Consider the following 27,993-nt stretch of genomic DNA (forward strand, 5'->3'; position numbering starts at 1 on the left):
GCTTGAATCATAAAGTTTGGGACAATGTAAGTGAAAACAATAATAATAAAATAATTTCAATATATTCATATTTTTCATATATGCCTTTTGCTTTAATGGTATCAGCACTCAAGCTGCATCAACTTAAGTTTGCCCAAGTTTCCACAGACTCAAATTTGCTCGCTCCACAAGTTTCCACAAGATTGTCTAAAAATGATCATGTTATCCATAATAATTTAAGAATTAAAACGAGTATATTGTGCTTCAGCGGAAGCAAGATCATCTGACCTTTTGAACAATGGAATTAAAATCTATTAAAAATAGCCTATATTTCTTCTCCATTAGACATCAAGCTCTTCTCTTTTATTTTCTATTGTTTTGTTTTACAAAATTAAGAATTTAAATCTGTTTTGTCATTAATTTATTTTAACTGTGAATATTTTTCTTTGTCATTTTGTTTCCATTGACACGCATTATGAAATCAGGAAAGGTGCTAAATAACACAATAGCAGCAGTTGACTTTCATGTGTTAAAAGTGTTCTCAAACACCACGAAAGTTCTCAGCTGATGACACGCCACTTGTTCTTGTAAACCAGCACGTGAGCATCTCTGTAAAAGACTGACAGTTTGAGGATGACGTGCCCAAAGGATCTGTGGCATTTGGGGCTGAGAGAGCGCGCTTCTCTCACTGAATCACAGCGCTGCTGTGACTATGCGCTCTTTATAAGCGAGTTACTCCTTATTAACGATTTGAGACACGAGAAATTCTCCTCATCATCTAAATACTGGCAGCGAATATCGACAATCTCAGCACTAAACCCTGCGCGCGGTGGAGGACAGCGCCCGAGTCCTTCGTTCAGCGGAGTGCTGATAAGCTGACAGCCGATGTAAGCGTGTCACCCCCGGGGTACTTTTAGGATGCAGAGATCACCTGTGGAGGATGCCAGCTACCTCTCAAAATACTTCTTCTGGTAAGATGCAACCGAATTAAGAAATGTTTGAGATGTTTTGTGTGTCCACATTTGTACTAACAACAACAACTTGTTGTGCTTTAGGACACAAGTGTTTAAATACCAGAAATAGTTTTCTAGTTTATTCAAGGCTACATAAACTACACCTGACGACTGATAGCTATATTCATAGAACCATTTTAATAACAGCAGCGTTTAATTTCAAACCACGTTCTAGAACTCTTGACTCCACTAAAGAAAGTTTTCTTTTTATTGCTTTGCAAGTGTATGTATAGGCAAAACTTTTTAACAGTGTTTTCGAACAACGCTTCTAAAACCTCAAAAGTTCTAAAGTTGAATTTGAAAATGTAAGCAGCAGGCTAACGTTACTGTAAATCACAAACAGAAGCTGGGCTCGACTCGACTGAGGAGGTAACCATAGCAACAGTGCGCCGTTCGAACGCTTTCTTTCAGAGTTACGTAACAAAATTATCGCAAAAATCACAAATGTTTAGTTTGAAGTGTCTTTAAGGGCGCCACAAGGAAATGTATGTGTATGCATCAAATCATTTGAATAATTCGCACAGCAGTCTTTACTCCAGCTTGTTTATTATGTTTATATATAATGATATATTAGAAAATAACTACACGTAGGCTACATCTCCTTAAAAATAAACAAAGTTCACTTTATTTAAAATAAATAACAATAATGAAGCTTTCAACATTTGTTCTGACTGTTTACAGGTGGACAAACCCCATAATGAGAAAGGGTTTTAAGGAGAAACTGAGGCCATCTGATGTTTATCAAGCTCCTAGTAAAGATGCTGCAGACATCCTTGCAGAGCGGTTGGAGAAGTTAGTATTTACTTCTCACCTTTTCCTGATGCATTAATTAATCTGTGATTTATAAATGTTGTTTAAAATGGATTTATTCATATAGGTTTATATAGAAAAGACCCCATCATTCTGGTGACTGAAACACGTTTATTGCCTTTCCAAATACATTCAGGTTAATTTGCATGAGCATTAAGGACAACTTCATGTTAAAAAATAATATATATTGATATTTCCTCTGTATTTAGTTATTAATTACTGGGTATATTTCCTCATGTTTCCTACATTCAGTAACTGGAACTGGAATAAAAGAAGTCTGACTCACATTTTTCTGTAAAGTGAGCAAATTTACATAGTAAAGTGACAGACAGTCTTGGTTTCTATTGTGGCTTTCAGTGTCCTCAAAGCTCCTGTTACTCACCAGATCCAAACATCACACCTTTTAAGTGTTTGTGTGATGTTTTTTTGACAAAAGAAGGGAGAAAAGACGTATAAAATGTAGGCAACCCCCTTAAATGTCACCCTGCCCATTCCAGTAAAGTTCCTCCCATGCCATGTCTCACGTAAACCACAATACATTCATGCCAGTGCCCTGCTAATGGGCATCGAATGTGACCTTTTAAATTGCCAGGCCCCTGGTGAGTGATAGATGATGAGCATTTCTGTTATTCCTCTAATGTGCTGGGACTTTGAACTTTTTATTCAATTAACAGGTTGGAGCAGTCTCTGCCATTTCCTCATGCTTGTCAAGTCTCTTTGCTCTGTTTAATAAATTCGCTAAATCACCTTGGTTATATAGGAGTGCACCAAACAATGTGGACAATACCCGTTTTATTGTGGGTGGGTGGATACTGTTTAACTGTTACATTCAGTTTTTTTCTCTTTCCCTAAACAGAGAATGGGACAGAGAAGTTGCATCTGGAAGGAAAAAGCCCAGTCTACTACGAGCACTGGCACGATGCTTCATACGGCCTTTTCTGTTATTTGGCTTCCTCCTATATATAGGCGTAAGTGTCCAGATAGTTTCTTTTTGATCTTGTGCTGATCTCTAAATAAAACAGCTTAGTAACAAAGAGTCCAAATGCAAGAAGTGTATATTTGCTCATTTGTTGGCACATGGGTGAATATCGTTGGCTTATTGGTATGACGTTGTGTAATTCCTAGCTGTGTATTGCAGGTAACAGTGCAGTGTGACTTTCCCAGTGAAGATCTTACAGCATCTCATCTCTTGCTAGATTTTCATCCACTTCTCATTTTATTAATTTTTTCTTATTGTATGTGCTTTGGACTTCAATTTATAAATTGTAATTCTAAGTATGTAAATTTGAAAATGAAGATGCTTCTTCTGTTACTGTCTTTCAGGAGGCTACAAAAACAGTGCAGCCGCAGCTTTTAGGGCGGATAATTGCGTCATTTGACCCGGTTCATGAACCCGAGCGAGCCAATGGTTACTTTCTTGCCTTTGGTCTTGGCTTGCTATTCACTCTCCGCTTTCTCCTGCTCCAGCCTGCCATGTTTGGGCTGCACCGCCTGGGTATGCAGATCAGGATCGCACTGTTTAGCATAATCTATAAAAAGGTTTGTGTCTAGTTTTCTCTGTTTACAGTTACCTGTCCCTGACACCAGTATAATTCCTCAAAATTTGGGCCATCTATACAAGCACAAAATATACAATAAAATGACAGTATCCTAAAATAACAGTATATGAATTTCTCCTAATCTTGACCCTTAGACCTTGAAACTTTCTAGCCGAGTTTTGGACAAGATCAGCACAGGTCAACTGGTCAGTCTGATGTCAGCCAACCTGGGCAAGTTTGATCAGGCAAGTATGAGAAGAGCAAATGATATATGCTTGCTGGATGGTAGGTCACCTGTGATACTCTAAAACACAACAGAATGCAATGTATTAAAAAGACACCTGTGAAAAATTCCAGTGCACTAGGCCCTAATCTTACAAAAAAAATTTTTAGAATGCATACATAACCCATTCAAAAGTTTTGGTTGGTAAAATAACTATTTTTAATGTTCACCAAGGTTGCATTTATTTGATTTATTCCATGATACAATAAGAACAGTAATATTTTGAAATATTATTACAATTTAAAATAACTATTTTCTATTTGAAAATATTTTAAAATGCAGTTTATTATTAGCTGATTTTTCTGCAGCCATTACTTCAGTCTCACACGAATCAGTGTGACATGATTCTTAAGAAATCATCCTAATAGGCCTATTTGGTGTTCAAGAAACATTCCTCACTATTATCAGTTTTAAAAAACTTTTTGTGCTGATTACTATTTTTGTGGAAACCGTGATACATTTTTTTCAGGATTCAGTGATAAATAGAAAGTAAAAAAAACAGCGTTTGCTTGAAATAGAAATCTTTTGTAAGAATGTAAAAGTCTCTACTGTGTTTATTTCTTTCAAAACATAAATCACACTCACACCAAACCTTTAAATGGTAGTGTGTATATGGCCATTTTTTTAAAGAGGCTGCTGCTAACATGTAGCATTAAATTTAGCATAATGCTTCAGTGGGGAGCGTAGCTGAACTCTGGAACGTCCTAAGAAGGTAGAGTCAATGTGCTGAATATTGATACACTCTGTAAGTGGTCTGAAGCAATTAGCACCTTTGTTTAATGTGTGTTCTTCGAGTGTCCTTTCCTTGGAATGTGTGAGATGGTTTTGTTATGTTTCGTAGCACTGGAAATGTGCAGAAGCTCGTATGTGTCAGCCTTTGATGTAAATACATTTAAAAATAAATAAATAAAGCTTTAATTTGTAATTAAATTTAATACAATGCATGTTGCATTTCTTCTTTTTTTGGTATAGAGCCTGGGTATGGCCCATTTTGTATGGATATCACCATTGCAATGCATCCTGTGTACAGGGCTCATCTGGGAACTCATTGATGTCAATAGCTTCTGTGCACTTGCTGCTATCTCTTTGCTGGGTGTGTTGCAGGCCTTTCTTTCACATAAAATGGGTCCTTACAAGTAAGTCTCAAATTTGCTGTTAGCCTACATCCTAACACCAAAAAGTGAATCTTGCCCAAAGATATTCCCATTGTTAGACTCAAACTGGCACAGCTTTGTTTTAGAGATATCCCTCAATCTAAGCTCCCACAGAAACACACATTCCAGCTGTGATTCATGCTAGTTAAAGGTTTTGAAGAGTTTGGACAGGTAGTTCACTTCTGCTCCTGTAATCAGGAGGCTGGTTAGCTTTGTGCCTTTGAGAAATGTAAACAATGTTGGTCAGAACCGCTACTGAGACAGATTGCCACACACACAAACTCACAATCAAGTTTAATTCTGTACGTATATTGTCTGTATTCAGTGCCTTCATTCATGAGACGCCATCATAGACATTAGTCAGATGTATTAAACACCCACAATGAAGTTTATTATGTACAGGATGTAAAGTTCTGTAAGAACAGACACATCATTTCATTTTGATGCCTTTTTCTGCTTTTCTTTAGAGCACAAAAGGTGCTACTGACTAACAAACGGTTGGCTCTGACCTCAGAGATCATGGAGAACCTGCATTCGGTGAAAGCCTATGGCTGGGAGGAGATAATGGAGACCCTCATCAAGAACATAAGACAGTAAGACTGTACAGTTTTATAGGATGTTCATTTGTTAAAATCAAGTCAAACTCTTTTTTTTTTTTTTTTTTTTTTTGCTTTTACACAGTGAATAGCCTTGCATAACCAGGCCTTTGATAATCAAGAAGATATGATATGATAAACTTTTTTTTTTAAACGTGCCATTTAGGGACATATTTATCTGCATTGGGAAAAAATAAAAATGGGGGGACAGTAAATTATATTGATACCCCTAATAGGAGCAGCTGAAGAAAAATATATATATTGATGTTTAGATATAAAAAGTTGATACACTACCTTTTAAAACTTTGGAGTTGGCGAGATTTTAAAATATATTTTTATTTTCTTATGCTCACCAAGGCTGCAATAATTTGATCAAAAATATGGTATAAACAGTAATATTGTTATAATTTAAAATTGCAGTTTTCACAACTCATTGTTCAAGCTCTTGTTCTGTCCAAGCTGGACTATTGCAGTGCACTCTTGGCAGGACTTCCAGCCAATTCTATCAAACCTTTACAATTAATATAGAATTGTGCTAACAAGATTAATTTTTAATGAGCCGAAAAGAATACACGTCACACCTCGGTTCTTCGATTTGCATGGGCTACCAATCGCTGCTCGCATAAAATTCAAGACATTAATGTTTGCCTACAAAACCACCACTGGCTCTGCACCCATTTACCTAAATCATTTATCACTCAATGGCCTAGGACATAAAAACATAGGAGATATGTTCATTGAATATAAACCTTACAGGCCACTCAGATCATTAACTGTTTTAAATTCATTTTAAACCTCTTAAATCAATGTTTTATTGTAAATATTTTTTTTATTCTTATTATTTTCTTTTCTCTTATGTAAAGCACTTTGAATTACCATTGTGTATGAATTGTGCTATATAAATAAACTTGCCTTGCCTTGCCTGAAAGTATTACTTCAGACTTATGTGTGTAATTAAATGTTCCCTCCTGGTGGAATGCCCTGCCAAACTCAATCCTAGCTGCTGAGTCCTTAGCCATATTCAAAAGAATCAGCTAAAAACATGTCTTACATCTTTATTTCATCAACTTTAGCAATCAATATTCTAATTATTTTCTTAAAATAAATTAAAAAATAAATAGCTCCTTTTAGAATTGCAATCTAAATTGCAATCTAATTATTTACTAACTGCTTGTTTTATTTAAAAAAAAAACTAACACTAGCTTCTCTATTCTTTTTGTATTCTATCTGTTTTCTTTTTATTTATTATACAATTAACAAAAGCAAAAAAAGGCCTCTAACACTAGCTTGCTCTATTCTTTTTTTATTTGCTTTGGAAACCTTTCTTATTATAATCAGTGTGAAAAGGCTTAAAAGATAGCATTTATTTAAACAATCTTTTTTATTTTTAAAGATAGAAGCTTTATTTATTTATTTTTTTACATCAATTTCTCAAAAAACGAAGCAGACTTTAAAGGTTTGCTTATAGTAATCTATTTAAATTGTTACTGCCTTAAAACCCCTTAACTGTCACTTACATTTTTGAATGTTGACTTTGTAGTGCACGATCCAAACTTATATTTTTATAATTCATGAATGAAAATATTTTGTAACATGATATTGATGTACCATATCAGGCAACAAAGAAGTCTTTTTTTTTAAACTAAGGTCAAACACCAGTTATAATTTAGATTTTTTTCTATTACTTTTTCTACTCAATTTTTAACAAAAAACATTGGTAAAATATATATTTGGGAGTCTTAGACCTTTTCAACGATATATATTTTGTCAAGATTAGATTAGATTTAATTGTTATATAGTGAAGTAAATTTAGGCGTCCCATATACGGGACGGCGTGACAGTACATTTCTGAATATATTTCAAATTTTAAGCAGACAAACTAGGGCAAATTTAGTCAACCCAGAAATTTGTAAAAACAAAATTGTTTACAGGCTAATTGATTAAATAAATGAGTTTGCCAAATTGAGAAGTGCTTTTCTTTGTGTGTGTGTGTGTGTGTGTGTGTGTGTGTGTGTGTGTGTGTGTGTGTGTGTGTGTGTGTGTGTGTGTGTGTGTGTGCAAAATGTGACAGACAGGATGGATCATAAGTGTGCCGTCTCAAACAGAGAATACTAAATGAGTGATTTAATAAAAGTTAATATTAACAGTTGGTATTTCAGTTAATTACATTTCTCTCCTAGTGCTTTTATTCCTACTATGTGAAGTTCTTTCATAAGAGATTTTGGATCAAAATAGTTGGTCTGGATCAGAGAAACCTGAAGCCACAGTCTCCCACTGTTTCTCTGTAGTATTAATTTATGGCAGCACACGGTATGCCTTTGTGTTTTTGTTATCAGCTCAGTCTCGGAGAATCAATGTCTCCTTGTTTTTTTTTAGCTATTTGATATCTCATGACACAGTCTCCAAATATCCTACTCATCTGGCATTCTTCTTCAAGGCAAGGCAAGGCAAAGCAAGTTTATTTATATTATTAATTTAGTATAGTTAATATTATAGTTAAATATTGTTTATTTATTTATATTATTTTACACACACACACACACACACACACACACACACACACACACACACACACACACACACACAGACACACACACTTAAAAAGGATTCAAAATTAATTATTAAATAATGACAGCATATGCAAAAGGAATACAAATGATGATAAAAGCAAAGTGGTGTCAAGACACGAGAGCTGCTGTGATTTGCTCAGATTTTCTGGTTCTGGTCAGAATCCTGGCAGCATTGTTCTCTAACAGATTCAGCTTACTGGAAAGTCTGGTGAGGAGTACCTTACGGTAATCCACCCTGCTAGTGATAAGAGCAAGAACAAGTTTCTCTAAGTCTTGACTGGAAACAAAACATCTAATACTGGCAATATATTTTAATACGGTAATGTGTTGATTTAGTTACTGCTTTGACTACTGAAACTTAATGTCTGACATTAAGAAACCAGAATAATTAGATTTTCTGTTTTTTACCCCTAGAGTCAAGGTTTGCATTCATTTTGATAATTTCATATTTGTTTCAAAATGTTATGACTTCAGATTTCTCTTTGTTTTATTGAAGAAAATTGTGGTGCAGTTTGGTTCTTTCACATTATTTAGCTCAGTGGGAGTGTATACAGATTGAACAAAAGTGGTGCTAGCAGTGAACCTTGAGGGACTTTTTTATCATTCTGTCTTCTTTTAAACTGTGTGCAGGGATGAGGTGAAGTTGACCAGGAAGATTGGCTCCTTGCGCTACTTCTACAGCTCTGCATACTTTTTCTCAGCCATCTTTGTGATTGTGGCAGCGATCGTGCCTCATGCCCTCAGCCGTGGTATCAACCTCCGTCGCATATTTACCACTCTCTCCTACTGTATGGTGCTGCGCATGACTGTCACCCGACAACTGCCCGGCTCCATCCAGATGTGGTACGACACCATGAGGCTTATTTGGAAGATTGAAGTGAGTCTACTTTTGTGGTTGACACTTGTAGTGGAGCTTATGCATATACAGTACAAACTATATGCAATGGTTTTTTGCTAAATGGTTTTTGTTAAGAGGAGGATACTCAGTGAGAGTATTAAGGAGAATTAATGATAATGCTAAATAATATCTGGTACAAAATGAGTTAAAATGAAAACATCTCTGGATTGGTATTGATAAAGGGGAAACACTCCTCTATACTAGGCTACTGTGTTTCTTAAGAACACATTGCTGGGCATCAGCATTTTCTTGTGTAATGCTATAAACTGTACTGAACTTTGAAAGTATGTTGTTGTTACTGTGGTCTTCTCTGTATCCAAAGCTCTACCTAAAACTTCTACTTACCTACTGTATTTTCTCAAGGAATTTCTTAGCAAGGAAGAATACAAGTTAATGCAATATGATCTCAGCATCACAGAGCTGGAACTTAAAGATGTGACTGCTTCATGGGATGAGGTATAGTTATGCATTTTTAGTATTTTGGGTTAAGAACTTGTTTCCTGGATTTTAATTAATTGCTATGCTTTCTGTTGAATGTTTCCCAGTCTGTTTGAATATGAAACGAATGTTCAATTCAGTAGTTACACAGCTAACTTAGGTCCTCCTTCTATTTTTTGTAAATGTCCCATAATCCCTTCACTATGGGGACGTGTACAGTTTTGTGTCAGTGAGACAGCCATGTACTTAATCTACATTATGCGATATTGTCAATTTTATTTATTTTCAGCATTTAAAGAAAACAAGAGGAATGATCAGTATTTTTTTTATTTTTTTTTTATGCACGTGTAGTACAGTGTAAATCTATGTCTCTTCAGGGTCCTGGGGAACTTTTGGAAAGGATAAAGCAGGAGAACAAAGCTAATGGCCATCACAATGGAGATGCAGGCCTCTTCTTCACTAACCTATATGTGACTCCCGTACTGAAGGACATCAGTTTGAACCTGAAGAAGGGAGAGATGTTGGCTGTTACTGGTTCAATGGGATCTGGGAAGGTGGGAGTGCTTGCTTTTATTTTAAAACCTTTCGTAAATATATTTCAATGTAAGTAGTACTGAAATGTTAAATGATATATTTATATGTCTAAAAATTATATAAATATATGTTATATATTAATTCCAATTATTAATACAGTTATTTAATTTATAATTTATTAATTCTTTCAGATTAAAGAAAAAAAAATAAACACTTTTTTCTACTTCCTTTTAGTAAAAAAATGTATGTAGCAAAAGAGACTATGACTATAACTATAGCAAATAATACACAATTATTATAACAGTTATATTGAATAAATGAAAGGCCAAGCAGACTGAAGTGTGAAGCCTTTAATAAGCTGAACAATAAGCTAAAATATAAAAGGTTATGTAAAGCTATCTGTTTAAGAGCTAGCAAACATTTGCTAAAAGGAAACTGCAAGGTTGTCATTGTTCAGACAAAATGTCTGTATTTATAGAGCTCATTGTTGATGACCATCCTCGGGGAGTTGGTTCCCTCCTCTGGGAAGATCAGACACAGCGGTCGAATCTCCTACTCCTCCCAAACAGCCTGGATCATGCCTGGCACCATCCGAGACAACATCCTTTTTGGTCTGACCTATGATGAGTATCGCTACAAGAGTGTGGTCAAAGCATGCCAGCTTGAGGAGGTACTGACAAATAAATGCATTTCAATCCACTCTTTGTTTCTCTCATTTCCTTACTTTTACTCCCATCTCCAATTTCTCTCCCTTTTTCTCATTTATATTTCAGCCCCTTAGTCTACAGTATATTGCTTGACTTCACTTATCTCTTTTCTCAAACTAACTAATCCTCCTCTTTGTCTTCCCTCTCTCTCTTTCCCCTTTTCTGCTTCTCTCTCTCTCTCTCTCTTTCTACATGGAATGCTCACCTGGCAATTGAACTGAGAACCTTTGTTAGACGTAGAACTGTGTCATATTACTCTGCTCATGGTTTTCTCCCCTCACCCTCAATCTCTTGATACCAAATCAGACAGTTGTGTGCAACTATCAGCAGCCAAAGTGTTGAGTGACAGGCCCCTTGTTTAATTGAGTCTTATATGAAAGGACGGTCAGCAGATCTGCTGAGAACACATTTATATCCAGGCATTAGGCTGACGTGTGAGATTTCTCTGTGCTAGTGGATGAGATTTGTCTAGTGAAAATCATATTGCGAGGCTTTGCAAATTACAAAACCTTAAATTATATTCACAAAGATAAAGTTTTCACATTTTCACAGAATATGTAGTGAATCATTTTTTTATTATACTTTACACCAAATTGGCAAACATTTTTTTTTCTTGCTTTAAGCATTAGCAGTTTAGGCTGAAAACAAGGGAAAAAAAATGGCTATTTAGGCAAGAAAAAGAAATCTTATTCAGATTATGTATTTTCTTAAAATAAGTGACACAAAATATATATTTTATTATTTCCATTAATATATTTAAATTATTTTCTTAATACATATTTTTTCAAAATGTTTTTGCTGTGTAAAAAGTATATCTTTTTTTAATATAAGAAAAAGCCAATAAAATCATTTAATTTATAATTTTTTTTATTGTTTTCTTTGATGTTTAAACATAGTTAATTGATTTTTTTTTTTTTAAGTATATTCATTATAGGTAAAAGCACATTTTATATATTTTTGCCATGCTATATAATTTTCTTAGATGTTTAACCAGAGATGTATAAAGTACTAGAGACCCATACTTGAGTAAAAGTACAAGTGCTCTATCAAAAAAGTGACTTGAGTAGAAGTTGAAGTGCTCTTTAAGCACCACACTTAAGTAGAAGTACTAAAGTATTCAACATTTTTTGTACTTAAGTATTGCAAGTAGTCTATTTTAAAATTTACTACTCAAGTACTGAAAGTAAAAGTAGAAGTATTGTGTTATGTAGCTATTAAATAAAGTAGCCAAAAGTTTGAACATATTGTTTTTACTATTTCAAATGATTAACCTAAAGGACAATCACAATTCCTTTGACTGTAACTTCTTGTAAACAAAAAACGGTTTCTAGGGTTAGTTAGCCCAATTTGCAAAATGATGTCATTAATAACTTACCCTCATGTTGTTTCAAAGACATCCTAAGACATCAGATGGTCATTTAGAATTTTTTGAAGCATCGAAAGTACATTTTGGTCCAAAAATAGCAAAAACTACGACTTTTTTCAGCATTGTCTTCTCTTCCGTGTCTGTTGTAAGACAGTTAAAAACAAAGCAGTTTGTGATATCTAGTTCGCGAACGAATCATTCGATGTAACCGGATCTTTTTGAAACAGTCCACCAAATCGAACTGAATCGTTTTAAATGGTTCGCATCTCCAATACGCATTAATCCACAGATGAATTAAGCTGTTAACTTGTTTAATGTGTCTGACACTCCCTCTGAGTTAAAACAAACCAATATCCCGGAGTAATTAATTGACTCAAACAGTACACTGATTGAACTGATGTGAAGAGAGAACTGAAGATGAACACCGAGCCGATCCAGATAATGACTCGTTCACGAGTCAAGAACCGTTTCTGTCAGACGCGTCCGATTCGTGCACCGAGGAGCTGATGATACTGCGCATGTGTGATTTAGCGTGAAGCAAACCGACACACAGAGCATCTGAAACGAACTGATTCTTTTGGTGATTGATTCTGAACTGATTCTGTGTTAATGTTATGAGCCCAGGTGCAGTCAACGATAAGGACGCCATTGCATCGAGCGCAAAAGAATCGGTGAACTGTTTTCTTCAACTGGTTTATTGAATCGAACTGTCAGAAAGAACTAACGTTACTGGTCATCCGAGAACCGATGCAACCGGTTCTTGACTCGTGAACGAGTCATTATCTGGCTCGGCTCGGTGTTCATCTCTTTCTTCACAGCAGTTCAGTCAGCACACGCAGTCTTCTTAATCGCTTGATTCGCTCAATGATGTGCCAGCTTCATCAAACCTACCATCTACAGTTCTGGCAGTGGTTTGTAATGGAATGATTCGTAACATTATTATAATTGTAACGAGTAACGATGCAGCACATAAAAAAAATATCGGAGTAAAAGTGTTAAACTCAGCGAAAATATGTACCGAAGTAAAAGTGGAAGTAGGAGAAAAAAATAATACTCTAGTAAAGTACAGATACCGCCTTTTAGTACTTAAGTACAGTAGTGAAGTAGTTCTACTTCGTTACTATACATCTCTGTGTTTAACTGTAGTTAATTAACAGTGTTTTTCTGAATGGTGAACCTGGGACATTTACAGTCTGTCTCAGTTCCCATGTTTCACAAAGTAAACGTACTTCCTCTCAAACAAAGCATGTTTTCACAGTAAATGGTGATTACAAGCACAATTTATGACTGTTTGTTACGAAACATCCAGACTCTAACAGAAGATATTAAGTAGCAGTGTGAGGTGGCTATTATAATCACAATAGTAGGCTAGACCATAACAACAGAGTATGAGAAGTTAGCCATGTATGTGCTAAATAAGAAAGAAGCTAAAAAGTATTGTTATTTTCTGTACACAATGAGTCTTTATTCAGTGTTTGCTGATAGATCAAGATGCAGAATCTTCTGAATTATGAGTTAGAAACAAGCTCTCAGCGAGACTAGTAGGATCTAATAAATGGAATTGTGGAGTGTAAAATGTAAAGTGGAAACACCCAAGTTTAGTGGGCTTTTGTTGTTATCCATATATTTCCTTTGTGGCACTGATATACTAGCATTTCGGCATTCATTTGTGTTGGGTCCTGGCTGTAAACCTTGGCATTTACATCTTAAAGACATGTAGGGCTCTACTAATTTGTTTGTGTAGGGTTTTAAAATCTTTCTCACTGCATCACTTGATTTAATTATTATTTTTAATGCTTCTTCAATGGACAAACAGAGTTGATGACAAGGTAAGTACTTCCTACATGAGAACTATTCATCTTAAGTGGTATGTTGTCCCTGCTAAGAAGAAAAAAAAGCTTAAACCCTCATTTTAAACACACAGTTTACCAACTTCTGCTGTAAAAGTGTGTGTTGTCTTGTATGTGTCACAGTGTACTTCAGAGTTTTGTTAAAGCATGCTGTGGTTGGCCTTCCCTAAATCGTCTTACTCTCCTTTGTTGTGTAATGTCTTACTTTCCTTTGCTCTATATGATGATGTTGTTGATTTTTTTAATAGGATCTGGCTGCTCTTCCTGAGAAGGATAAGACACCTATGGCAGAGGGGGGGTTAAACTTGAGTGGGGGTCAGAAGGCACGTGTAGCTCTAGCCAGGTATGTCACACCTTTCCTCACCTACACTTGAACATCTCTCAACTCCTCAGATGTACACCAGCACCTGTAGTGTAAGCCATGCTAGATTCCTCGTGTGCACCATGGCCTCATTCCCACAGAACTTTAGAGAAGAAGGTAAATCATATACCTAAGGCTTTTTAATGACCGTCAAAACACTTCATCATTTCAGGAAATCAGTTCTTGGATCTCTTATGGATTTACATGGCCATAAACTCAATATTAAATCTTACAAATCAATACAATCTTGCAGCCATAAATAAAATTAGACTTCGAGAAGTTTTTATTGTTTGTTTTTTTTAGTATGAAAGCTTCCCTGTGTCAATGCTGTTGTGACATAATTTATTTTTTCCAGCAAAGTTTATATTGCAACGTATCCTACAACCAATATGCTCGTATAGGCCGTTTTGTTCCAAATCCCTGAAATACGACCCATCAGACCGTATACTACAATTGCACCCCTATCGGCAAAAGGTCGTTTCATATTAATGTTTTGTACTCTTTTATTTGCACTCTGATTTGCATTTCGTGTAGCTCAGTTGGTAGGTTATTGCGTTACACTGTACATTGATAAGTTATCATGCTATCATGGGTTCGATCCCAGAGAACGGACGTGCACATAAAATGTATATGCTCAATAAATCATAATTTAGCATGATTTCTGTGAGGGTTAGGTTTAGGGGTGGGATTATGTGTGGTCATTTGAACAAATAAACCACCTATTAAAATATGTACGAATTACTGTGAGATCGGTGAAAAAAGTCCACACATTGCATTTAAATAAACGTGCGTTTTGACTGGTAATGATGTTATATTTTATTTCATGACGACAGATGCAACGCGATACTGTCATTATTTTTACGCCCGCTAGAGACCTCTTAACTTTAAAACGTAAATATAGGTCGTAATAAGGTGCTTGCACAAACAACCTATATGGTCGTTTTTTGTTGGAAGACAGTGTCTTATATTGTTAGTACGTCTTATTATAGTGTGCAGAGTTTACCTTTAAAATAGTTTATTAAATAACTATGATCATTTTTAATAACTAAATTATTTCATTTAAGTTGATTTAATAACTTTATTGAATAAACTATGCTTACTTTGGTTTGTATTTAAATGATCAGATTGTCACTAGTTAAGAATATCTATCTCAAAATTTTAAGCAATATAATTTTTTTCTGCACAGGGCTATTTACAGAGATGCTGATGTTTACCTGCTTGACGCACCATTTACTCACCTGGATATTGCAACAGAAAAAGAAATATTTGACAAGTATGTAAATGGACTTAACTAAATAATTAATTACTTCATTTATATCATGTAACATTTTGACTTTCATCTTTTAAGATGTTGTTGAAACATCTTTTCCATCTAAAGTTAATAAAGTGCAACCGTTGGGTTCATCTAAAAATCCAATTGAAAAAGAAAATCCCATTAATTTTAAAGATAATTTGTAATAAAAAATCATAAACCTTTAAAAACAGATTTTTCCCCACATTTTTCAATATATATATATATATATATATATATATATATATATATATATATATATATATATATATATATATATATATATATATATATATATATATATATATATTTATATTCTATACATTAAATCATTGGAGTGTTTCTTGGGATTGGATGAGCACTAAAGAGTTCTTCCAGTACAATTTGCTTCTCCAGTTCTTTAATTGGTGGAGATTTATGTATATATATATATATATATATATATATATATATATATATATATATATATATTGTTTCTTTATGCATTTTCAACAACAGGCATGCTAATACCATTTTTAAATAGTTTTTTGCTTCAAATCAAAGTTTTTAATGTTTTACCAGTTGCTACTGTATGTTTGGTTAATGGCTTATGATTCTAAAACTAAGGCTTCTTCTAAATACCAAAAATACTTCCAGAACCAAAAGTGGGCAGGTACTGTTATGCTATGAACGCAAATAGTAAATGAACTGTAGCTAATTACTAATAAATGGGAGTAAATTGAAAAGAGATGACAATACTGAAGTTAATTTAGCTTAAATGTCAGAAATACTGGTGTATAACCTCATTTTTATGTATTTACCCAGATGTCTCTGTAAGCTGATGGCCTCTAAGACACGCATCTTGGTAACAAATAAGATTGAGCATTTAAAGCGGGCTGATAAGATCATACTGCTCCACAACGGTGAAAGTTTTTTCTACGGCACCTTTTCAGAGCTTCAGTCAGAACGGCCTGATTTCAGCTCTCTTCTTTTGGGTTTGGAGGCCTACGACAATGTCAGTGCAGAGCGTCGCTGCTCCATCCTCACAGAGACTCTCCACCGTGTCTCGGTGGATGAGAGCGCAGGCATGCGACCTGAACGCCCGTCTTATCGCCAGGTGGCCCCATCCATGCCCGTGTACATAGACGAAAGAAAATCTTCAGTTATTGTCAACACTCTCGGAGCAGCTCGTAAGGCGTCCCTCATTCAGATACCTGAAGAAGAGGTTCGGAGGACATTACCTGAACGTAAGTTCTCCCTGGTACCAGAAAATGAGCTAGTGGATGAGTCCTTTATGGGAAGCGATGTGTATCATAACCACGGAGTGCATATGGCTGGTCAGAGGAGGCAGTCGGTGTTAGCTTTCATGACCAATGCACAAGGCCAGGGCCGTCGTGACCACCTTCAGTCATCTTTCCGCAGACGGCTGTCCGTTGTGCCTCAGAGCGAACTGGCATCTGAGCTGGACATCTATACTCGCCGCCTGTCAGACAGCACGTATGACATCACCGGGGTTCTAGAGGAAGAGAACACTGAGGTGTGGAATATTCTTGCACTCTCTGCAACATACAGTATGACTTTATATACTAGACTTAAAACTTAAAAGGGATAGTTCACCCAAAAATGTATAAAACCCCATGATTTACTCACCCTGAAGCAATCCCATATGTATATATATATATATATATATATCCTCTTTCAGACGAATACAGTTGGAGATATATAAAAAATGTCCTGGCTCTTCCAAGCTTTATAACATGAGTGAATGGGGGTGGAGATTTTGTAGTCCAATAAAGTGCATCCATCCATCATAAAATGTGCTCCACACGGCTCTGTGTGGAGCACAGAAGGCCTTCTGAAGTGAAGCGATGCATTTGTGTAAGAAAAATGTCAAAATGTAAAACTTAATTGTTATCTCTAGCTTCTGTTTCCTGTCATATGCATGTTCACGAGAGAGTGGCGTTCCAGTGGCGGATGTAGGATGTACGCACAGCGTATGTTAGTCTTGTGAGAACTAGGTTTTGTTTGCAGCAAAGGAAAACCAGTCTCCTCTTGGCTTAAATCGAAATCCTTCATCATTTTTCTTTACAAATCCTCATTTTGTTTCTCTAATTTGTGGCTTGGGTTTTGTTTTTCTCTCTCCTTTGTGCTTCCGCATTTGTCTGAGATTATGCTACGCATACGTCCTATTTCATATGCTAAAACACAATGACAGTTAGCGGATCTAGAGATTATGCATCACTTCACTTCAGAAGGCCTTTATTAACCCCCCAGAGCAGTATGGAGCACTTTCTTTGATGGATGGATGGACTTTTTCGGGCTTTAAATACTCATACTCTATTAAGGACATTTTTTATATAACTCTGATTGTATTTACATGAAAGAAGAAAGTCATGTACAACAAGGATAGTTTGAGGATAACTAAATCATGGGGTAATTTTCATTTTTGGGTGGAATATCCCTTTAACTTCATCTGATTTGCTTCTCTTTGCAGGCATGCTTAGTTGATGAAATAGATGAAAAAGAGGAGGTATTTGAAACAACAAAGTGGAACACATACGTCAGATATGTGTCAAATAATAAAAGCCTTCTGTATGTCCTGATCTTCATCTTCCTTGTTGCTGCTATTGAGGTAATCTTAATATTTTGTGCATGTATTCATACATTGTATGCTGACTTGTGAATAGTTTGAGATTATTAAGATTTTTTTTTTTCGTTTTATTTAGCAAAGATGCATTAAATTTATCAATAAAGAGTTTTACATGGTTACAATATTACATTTACATTTATTCATTTAGCAGACGCTTTTATCCAAAGCGACTTACAGATGAAGACAGTGGAAGCAATCAAAAACAACAAAAAGAGCAATGATATATAAGTGCTATAACAAGTCTCAGGTTAACACAGTACACGTAGCATGGGATTTTAACTAATATAATAAATAAAAGGCTAAGGACTCTGATTGAGTAATGCTGCTCGGATTGAGTAATAGAATACAATAATACAATAATACAATAGATTCTATTTCAAATTAAATCTGTTTATTTGAACTCTATTCATCAATGAATCCTTAAAAAAATTAAGCTTTGCCATCACAGATATAAAATACATTTTACAATATAATACAATAAAAAAACAATTCCTTTAAATTGTAATACTATTTCACAATATTTTTATTTAATAAATGCAGACTTGGTGAGTATTAGAGACTTCTTTCAAAAACATAAAACATCTTACAGACCCCAAACCTTTGAACAGTAGTGTACATCTAGATTTACTAACCTTAATTCTTCTGTTTTTAGGTTGCAGGATCGGTAGCAGGGATTTTTCTGATAACTGAGTAAGTGTTTTTTTCTTATCTCATTTTCCAGTGATCTCTTCTGGGCTGAACTAAACTCTTTCTTTGTCAAGCAATCTTCAGTAACAGTCTGGAGTGTATTTGAACCAATCCACAAAATACTTTAATTTTTTTGATGTAGTGAACTTTGGAAAGAAGAGCACCAACGAGTTGAGCCAAATATGACAAAGTACTCCAATATGTCTTTACCTGGAAAAAACTATGCCATCACTGTGACTCAGACAAGCAGCTATTACATTCTCTACATATACGTGGCAACATCAGAGAGCCTCCTCGCGATGGGATTTTTTCGGGGTCTTCCGTTTGTGCACACTATGATCACAATCTCCAAGAAACTGCACCAGAAGATGCTGCATGCTGTTCTCAGTGCACCCATGTCTGTGCTCAATACCATGAAGACAGGTCAGTGTTATCAAAAGCTGAAATAAGTAGTAGTAAACCTTATTTCCACATGTCCTGTTTCTGACTTTAATACATAACTTTTGCAGGCCGAATCATGAATAGGTTCACCAAAGACATGGCCACCATAGATGACATGCTTCCTCTCCTCATGTTTGACTTTGTCCAGGTTTGAGCCTCCTTTGATAAACTTTTAATGACAAAAGCCTTGAATAGATGGGTAGATGAATTTTGATTTAGTGCAGCATTACTCACTTATGCCTTTCCCTTCATTTATTTGATAAAAAAATATAGTAAAAGCTGTCATATTGTGCAATATTATTGCACTTTTTGAATAATCATAAAAAAAGTATGTATTATTTTATTTCAATATATGATAAATATATAATAAAAAGTAATTTATTCATGTGATGTTAAAGCTGAATTTTCAGCAGCCATTGCTCAAGTTTTCATTGTGACAAGATCCTTCAAAAATTATTCTAATATGCCGATTTGGTGCCCAAGAAACATTTGTGCTAGATTTTTTTACCAACATTTTTGATGAGTAGAAAGTTCAAAATTACAGCATTTATTTGAAATGGAAATCTTTTGTAATGTTAAAAAAGTTATAAATGACTTGAAATAAAAGCAGAACCGAGTCTAAACTTAGCTTTTTTCCCTAACAGTTGACTGTGGTGGTGGTTGGATGTATTCTTGTGGTGTCCATTGTACGGCCGTACATATTTCTCGCAGCAACTCCCCTGGTTATTATTTTCATTGTTATGAGGAAGTACTTTCTCCGAACGGGTCAACAGCTTAAACAGCTGGAGACAGAAGGTAAGGCCAGACAATGTGTGCATTCTTTACATGCAATTGTTAGATACGTCTTTGCAGTTGGCAAAGGCATTCCTGACGCACTCAGCGTGCTGGTGTGTGGCTTGCTGCCAGGGACGAAAAGGCCAGTTAGACAAGGCATTGGTGGGAGGTCAGTGTTAGGTCCAAAAACAGGGGAGGAGCAGAGGATGGATGAGTCAACCAGAAAGAGAAAATGATATTTCAGAGGAAGTGGCATTGGCGGGAGGTCAGAGCTTTGTCTCTCGACCAATCGTATGTGGTCTGTTACATCTTTGAATAAGGACGACTCATTTCTGTTGGTCTCTCTGTAACTCAGACAGGAAGAAAACTCATGTTAGCTTCAGTTGACGACGTTCTTCCTACTGTCAGCCTGTCCAGGGCCACCGTGAAAGCCAGCTAGGGCTTTCCGCACTTTGTAATACTGGGTTAGCAAAAAACCCGACCAGGGATTTCCTCTCCTGCTATCCTGATATCATTCTCTCATCGTCCACAACTGATGGGCAACAAGCTTCATGGCGGGGATCCCAGAAAACTGCGCAATCCTATTGTTTTTCAAACAAGGGGAGCTAAAGGCATTGTGTTTTCTAGAGAAAGGCAAAGGAATGTTGCAAGGAAAGCCTTGTTGAATGAGAAAAATGTGATGATTTAATATCATGTGTAGCTGAACTTGTGGACTAGTTCATTTTGTTTATGAAGTCACCTGAAGGCCAAAGGACAGAGGGCAGGACTTTTATTTCTTCCTTCCTCTTCCTGATTCCTTCTGCTGTTGGAAATGTGTGGCACAGATGATGGCGAAATACAAACGCTCAATATTGACATTTAAAAGTAGTAGGTGACCATATATATGTGTGTGTGTACAGTATATATATATATATATGTGTGTGTGTGTGTGTGTGTGTGTGTGTATAGATATAGATAGATAGATAGATAGATAGATAGATAGATAGATAGATAGATAGATAGATAGATAGATAGATAGATAGATAGATAGATAGATTCACACACACACACACAAAAATAATTTCCCAAAATGCATTACTTATGTTGAATTTCTGTGTTCAATTTCATGCTTATACTCGAACATTACTGTTTAAAATGTAAAAGGTTTTTACAAAAATTGGAAAACAGGCTTTTATGCTCAGACTGCCTACCTTAATTTGATTAAAATGTTTTGTAATAAATTCAAAAAAGTATTCTTGTGATGCAAAGCTGAATTTTCAGCAGAATTTACTCTGTCTTCAGTGTCACAAGATTCCTTAATAAATCTTTCTGAAATGCTGATTTGCTTCTCAAAAAAACATTTTTAGTATTATAAATTTTGAAAACGGTTGCTTAATATTTTTGTGGAAACTGATAATGCCCCCCCCCCAGAATTATTTTGATGAATAGAAAGTTCAAACTGTTCAAATATTCAAACATTTACAGGAAATAGAATTGTTTTTAGCATTATACTGAAAGTGCCTTTACTGTCACTTTTGATCTATTTAATTTTTAGTTGCTGAATAACATATTAACAATTAATAATCATAAATTCTTAATCTTTTATCTAGAGATGGGTGGTGTCAACTAATCCTAAAAGTGTCCCATAGATCAAAAATTAAGTTTGATTTAGGCACTACATGGAGGAATACACTGAATTACTCTTTTGCATTGTTTGTCACACAAAGCTATCATACTTTTCAGAGGACTTAAAATTGAATATACACTGTTGTCATCTTTTATTCTTCAGCTCGTAGCCCCATTTTCTCCCACCTCATCATCTCGCTGAAGGGTTTGTGGACCATCAGGGCCTTTGAGCGGCAGGCCTACTTCGAGAACCTGTTCCACAAGACCCTCAACACCCACACGGCCACCTGGTTCCTTTACCTGTCGACCCTGCGATGGTTCCTCTTCCGCGCCGACATCATCTTTGTGTTCTTTTTCACGCTGACCGCCTGGATTGCGGTAGGAACCAACCGTAAGAGCGCTTCTCCATCTGTATCTAGGCGAGAGTGAACCAAGTGAACAGTAGAGCACGTAGAGTGAGCGGATGCCACTGTTTATTTGACTGTTCTCTGCGAGTCCAAAAAGTCAATGAACGCTTGATTTAGTGGATTTTACAGACAATTGGTTTTATTAAGAGGTAATTGCGAGCAGTGCTTGGAAAATGCCTTTGAAGTGTAGAAGTGAGGTCACTGTGAGCAACCTTGTGCTTGATGTTTATACTTGCTTGTTGGTGCATGTGAATGTGTGTACCTTATTCCACAGAGGATAAACCGGGTGAGATTGGTATCGTCATATGCCTTGCGATGCTCATTCTAGGCACCTTCCAGTGGTGTGTTGCCACCAGCATTGCGGTAGATGGAATGGTACGTGCCTTTTTTTTATCATTTTCCTCCCTGAAAACTGCATGTTTTTCAGTTGTTCTAGACTGCAGAAGTTGTCCTGTTCTGTAAAGCTGTTGAAAATATTGTTTGAGTAAGTGAGCAACACTAACGGAGCTTATCAAGGCGCAGAACATTTTGTTTGACCCTATCAAGAGAATAGTTACAATCACACTGATACACATTTATACAGTAGTGCCGCTTTATTTTTGCCACATGGTGTAACTGTGTGCGCATTTGTATTTGCACAGACAAACACGGAGGCTAAGCATCATTTAAAGGCTAAATAAACCACATGCAGCTTAGACCTCAGTGGACCTGATTACATCATAGCTCTTCTAATCCTTCTTCCTCCAGATGCGTTCTGTTGACCGGGTTTTTAAGTTCATTGACTTGCCGTCTGAGACGCCCAAACCGGACAAAAGCAAATGCTCGGATCTGATTATTGAGAACGTCGATGCACAGGCCGACTCAAGCTGGCCCAACCGTGGTCAGATCGATGTGCAGAATTTAACAGTCAAATACACAGAAGGGGGTCACGCTGTCCTCAAGAACCTCTCCTTTACTGTGGAGGGCAGACAGAGGGTATGTACAAGCAACTGTTAATGCTAACATGCAAACCTTTCATCAAATTGTGAATTTTTTTTAAAGTGTTGTTTCACAGCATGACATTACAATGGATTATAGTTTCAATTCGGCTAGGTTTTAAACATTGGGGTCTAAAACTACAGTGCTATTAGTTCAAATGTTTAAAGGGTCATGATTTTTTTTGTACTGTTCTCTGAGGTCCACTTATAATGTTATCAAGATTTTTACATCATAATTTAGAAGTAACAGGTTATTTACTCTCCTTGTTTTGACATCCTCTTAGAAAGGCTCTGTTTGAATAGGCGTGGCTGATCGTAGACTCGAAAGTAAACGCCCACTGCTATGATTGGCTAACAGTTTGTGTATGTTTGACAGCCTACATCCTTCCTGGATGGATGCTGCTGTGTTTTAGGGTAAAAACACTAAAAATACCCAGTACATATCAAACAATCTGTAATAACTGATAGAGCGATATTGATCACATGATCTAAACAGTTACATCATCTCTTAGTTTTAATCTTTCTCCAGTGAATTGTGCTTCGTTTTTAAATGAATCCATGGTAAAATGAAGTGAACAAAGGACCAAGTTTTTACTGACGCGGTCTGGAACCTCATTAAAAATAAAGTTAATAAAAAAAATTCTGTATAGACCAGTGTTTGCCACTCTTGTCAATTACCTACTATGTGCGTGAATCGTTGGGTGGGGCTAAACAGGCAGTGATGTAGAAGCAGGCGTTGATCTTCTTCTGTGGAGGCGGGGTTAGCCACATTATTACGTCATGAAGTGGCACATTTCACAAGCTGTCATTTTGCCAGAACGGCCTCTATATATTCAGGTTTTAGACTTATGAATGTTTTGAACTCTGAAATATACAAAATATTTTTATAGCACATAATCTCTTACTGTATAAAAAATCAATGGAATTTAAATATCTCAGTTTATGACCACTTAAATTTACAAATTGTATTCTCAGCAAGTATATATATATCTTGAAAAACTTTATTTCCAGGTCTAGATTATAGTACTTTAATTTGTGGATTTTTGGTTTGTAGTGCCTCACAAAGGAGAAATACAGTAACTACACCAACACTATCAATTTGATTTTGATATCAATTTTCATAGATCTTTTTCTAAATCTAAGTCACAGAACTTGATTTTAATCAACTTGATTTTTAAAAATTCAGTTTGACAACATTACTGAATTTTGCCTTTGTAGAACAATGTACTGTATGTGCAGGATACATATATAGCAGATTAGCTAAAGGAGCAGAAATGAGCTAAGTGAGTCCCATGTCTTTTTCACACTCATTTCTGTGAGTTCTGTGGTGTATACTGTGAGAAATCCACATGGAGAAGGGCTTCTAGTTCAAGCTTCTAACAGAATATGTTGCATGTATTGCTGAAGATGTACTGCTCTAGCATGTAAATCTGTTCACAGATTTTTTGTGTGTGTGAAATTTGATCATGTGATCTTTTTCAGGTGGGTATCTTGGGCCGAACAGGTTCTGGGAAGAGTTCTCTGTTCAATGCTCTCTTGAAGCTGGTTTACACAGATGGTGATATCTCCATCGATGGGGTCAACTGGAGCAAAGTGCCACTTCAGAAGTGGAGGAAAGCCTTTGGTGTGGTGCCTCAGGTAACAGCTTTCATCCTCTCTATTCATAACGTCTCACAATATATTTTTGTAAATATCTCCTTCCACACCCCCACAGAAAGTCTTCATCTTTACGGGACCATTCCGCATGAACCTAGACCCTTACGGTTGCCATAGTGATGAGGAGCTGTGGCGGGTCACAGAGGAGGTGGGTGTCTCCAGAGCAAATCATCAATGACTGAGAGGTCAAGTGGTTTGATAACCCTTTTTTCTAGAGTTATTCAAAGAAACTGGAAAAGCATTGTCTCTGCTGCTGAGACTATGGCAACACTTTATTTGCCACTAAGCAGTTAAGGGTGAAGGGTGTAATTTAGGTTTCAAACAAACCGGGTTGCCCTTCCTCAAACACACACCACAGGTTAAGTTAATTTTGTCATGCTGGAACATGATTCTACTTGCAAAGTAAAAGTATTTAAAATAGTAGACAGCACATTTTTTAAATAGTCAAATCACAATAAAATAAAGTCAAATAATAATAAATAACATTAATTATTAATAAATAAAAATAATAACAAAAGTAATCATTTTTATAACAAAATCACCATCAAGGTTAAGTTATATTAAAGTTATATTAAATGCAACATTTCAGTCATCCAATCTTTGCCAGTCATTTAAAAACTACGGTAGTGTGTGTAATTATTTTTCTTAGTTATTAGTTATTTTATGCACCTACCTTCCAATATTTTGGGTGTATGAGGTTTCCTATTTGTTGTTTATAAAACAAGCTTTTCTAAAGCAAAACATGAGGTCATCTGGTTATGCGTTATGAACATGTCGGGAACAGAAATGACACACTTCTTTTTGTTCTCTTGTTCTTAATTTATAATATTTTTATGACAACAGTATTGATATTCTATATTTTAATTTTTGAGTCATCAATAATGAGTCAAATGATCAAAAACATAACAAGTTTTATTTTAGAAATTATTTAGGCCTAAAATAAAAAGTGTGAATCCTGGTAGTAATATACAAGTGACCATACAATATGACTAGTATGAATGATCAACATAGAAATCCTTATGAATCATGTAGTGAATTGCATGTATGTCCTGTTCACCTCTTGAAGGTTGGTCTCAAGACAGTGATTGAGCAGTTTCCAGATAAACTGGACTTCCAGCTGGAATACGGAGGTTATGTACTGAGTAACGGCCACAAACAGCTCATATGTCTGGCTCGCTCCATCCTCAGCGGAGCCCGCATCCTCCTCCTGGATGAGCCTAGTGCCCACCTCGATCCACTGTGAGTCCCGACACCACTGGCTGTTAAGCACAATTACAATGAATTTATATCACAGTTAATAATGGTGGCTGGTCTTTGTCTTTGGTTTCAGAACAATAAAGGTGTTAAAGAGGACATTACGACAGTCTTTCTCCACATGCACTATATTACTGTCTGAACACAAAGTAGAACCGCTGCTCGAGTGCCAGTCTTTCTTGGTAAGGCTCCTGCACTACCTCTCTTCCATCCTCCAAAGGGATAGTTCACCCAAAAATGTACATTCTGTCATTAATTACTCACTCTCATGTTGTTCCAGACACGTAAAGACCCTTTATTTGTTTTCATATTCAGAAAACAAATAAAGATACAGAAATCTGAATGCTTTCTGACCCTCCATATACAGCAACATGTGTGTTGTCGTACTCTTTTGAACGTGTGAGACTGACATTAAAGAAAATACATTTTTTAATAAATTCATTATTTTTGTTTGACATTTAAGCTAAAATGTTAAGTTTTTTAAGACCTGCACAAATACATATAAAATGACTGTAAAAAGCATGATTTACGGTTCAGATAAAGGTTTTCACAAAAAACAAGAAAGTTTTATGAAATGATCAACTTCCCATTTCAGCCTTTAAATTATTTTGAAAGAAAATGGACCCGAAAGTATCAATCATTATATTAATTGAATTAATTATCAATCAATTATTATATAAAGTAAATAACAGATATATTTTACTGTCTTTATTATTTAGATTTTTATAATGCATTATCTTCTTGTCGATCCACCAGTTCACATTTACATCTCTGCATGTTTGCTGCATTACAACGGGACGATTTTCACATTGGTCTGAACAAAACTAGCAGAAGCGCTTACTAAAAATGCAAATTAATTTTCTGCTAGCAGGTGATGCTTTTAAAATGGCTGAAATTTAGCGGTACACAAAGCAATGCAGCACCGGACTTTGAAATGTGCAGTGCTTGTATTTATTTAATTAAATCATGGCCTTTTAAAGTTATTACAGTGCATGAAAGCTGTATCGCAATATTTGTCTTTCCATCCTCAAATGTAAGCCCTTCTGAAATCAAAATAAAGACTTTCTTGTACCATTAAGACTTTTTATGACCTATGAACTAATTTTTTGAGAATGCCTTGGACTGCACGCCGCTCTCTTCACTGCAGTTCTCTACTGAGCTGACCTTGATGTGCTCGATATAAATTTGATTAGAGACTTCTTTCAGAAAATAGCTTCAGCAGAGCTAAATATATTTTTCAAAGTTTGTCCATGACTCCTCTGATCTCTGTTGCAGATGATGGACAAAGGTCAGGTGAAGACCTATGAATCCATTCAGAAGCTGCTGAATGAGACCAGTCACCTAAAGCAGGCCATAAGCCCAGCGGAGCGCCTCAAACTCTTCCCTCGCCGGAACTCCAGCATGCGCACCCCTCAGTCCAAACTCAGCTCTGTTACCCAGACACTGCAGGAGGAGGCAGAGGACAATATCCAAGACACTCGTCTCTGACCGCCTCAAACTGGAATTCATACAGAAACAATCAAGCTTACAATGCTCTCCAAATGGTACATAATATTGGATGACCTATCATGAGAACATTTGACATTTATTATGAAAAAGATATGCATTTTTTTCTTAATGTCACAAGAGGTACTCAATGTCCTCTCAGAATGGGACACACAGTGAGGCCAGGAATAACTGAACACTGTAAAAAAAAAATTGTATAATGTCACTTTTATGATTTATCTCTTTTCTTTTTTATTTGATCAAATCAAATGTATTATTCCCTTATTTTTCTTGGAACATTTAATTTATTAAGTTAACGTGTTACCAACATCTGGCATCCTTTGAAAGCGCAGCAAAATGGGATCATGTGAATCATGTAAATGGCAAAACAATTTCTCGGTTTTCTCATTTCTTTGGGCGCATCATGGAATTAGGAAAGGCACAAACAATAACAATGATTATTTTAAATTGTAAATATATATAAAATACTTTTCTGTGAAACAAATATATTTTTCAAGACCGTGCTTCTCTCATTTTTTCCTGTGTGGTCACCAGGAATGACCTCATTCCACTCTTATCTTGTGTTATAGTGGGAAGCTTCAGAGCAGAGGACAGAAACCTAGCTGGTGGTGATAAACGATTCGGTTTCAAACAAACACAGTGTTAGCATTAGCTGTGTGGAGAAAGAAA

The 27,993-nt window shown here is 35.9% G+C and overlaps 1 protein-coding gene across 1 annotated transcript; it reads left to right on the plus strand.

Moving 5' to 3' along the window:
- Nucleotides 1–597: 597 nt before the first annotated feature.
- cftr (CF transmembrane conductance regulator) lies at nucleotides 598–27,827 on the plus strand. The gene is made up of 27 exons (XM_052582504.1): nucleotides 598–950; nucleotides 1,674–1,784; nucleotides 2,659–2,770; nucleotides 3,126–3,341; nucleotides 3,496–3,585; nucleotides 4,596–4,759; nucleotides 5,245–5,370; nucleotides 8,574–8,820; nucleotides 9,205–9,297; nucleotides 9,657–9,833; nucleotides 10,292–10,483; nucleotides 13,985–14,079; nucleotides 15,284–15,370; nucleotides 16,193–16,904; nucleotides 17,862–17,999; nucleotides 18,670–18,707; nucleotides 18,847–19,127; nucleotides 19,214–19,293; nucleotides 19,790–19,940; nucleotides 21,688–21,915; nucleotides 22,206–22,306; nucleotides 22,679–22,906; nucleotides 24,391–24,546; nucleotides 24,623–24,712; nucleotides 25,631–25,803; nucleotides 25,895–26,000; nucleotides 27,094–27,827. Exons 1-27 carry the CDS (start codon nucleotides 898–900, stop codon nucleotides 27,304–27,306), a joined length of 4,458 nt encoding a protein of 1,485 aa, XP_052438464.1. The 5' UTR covers nucleotides 598–897; the 3' UTR covers nucleotides 27,307–27,827.
- Nucleotides 27,828–27,993: the final 166 nt, after the last annotated feature.

The sequence above is a fragment of the Carassius gibelio genome, chromosome B18, assembly GCF_023724105.1.
Source record: "Carassius gibelio isolate Cgi1373 ecotype wild population from Czech Republic chromosome B18, carGib1.2-hapl.c, whole genome shotgun sequence".
Taxonomy (NCBI): domain Eukaryota; kingdom Metazoa; phylum Chordata; class Actinopteri; order Cypriniformes; family Cyprinidae; genus Carassius; species Carassius gibelio.

Excerpts from the sequence above, each read along its gene's own strand:
- cftr (XM_052582504.1), top strand. The coding sequence starts at position 898 with ATGCAGAGATCACCTGTGGAGGATGCCAGCTACCTCTCAAAATACTTC. Across the intron at positions 9,834-10,291 it reads GTTCAATGGGATCTGGGAAG|AGCTCATTGTTGATGACCAT; the intron begins GTGGGAGTGCTT and ends CTGTATTTATAG. Across the intron at positions 21,916-22,205 it reads GATTGCGGTAGGAACCAACC|AGGATAAACCGGGTGAGATT; the intron begins GTAAGAGCGCTT and ends CTTATTCCACAG.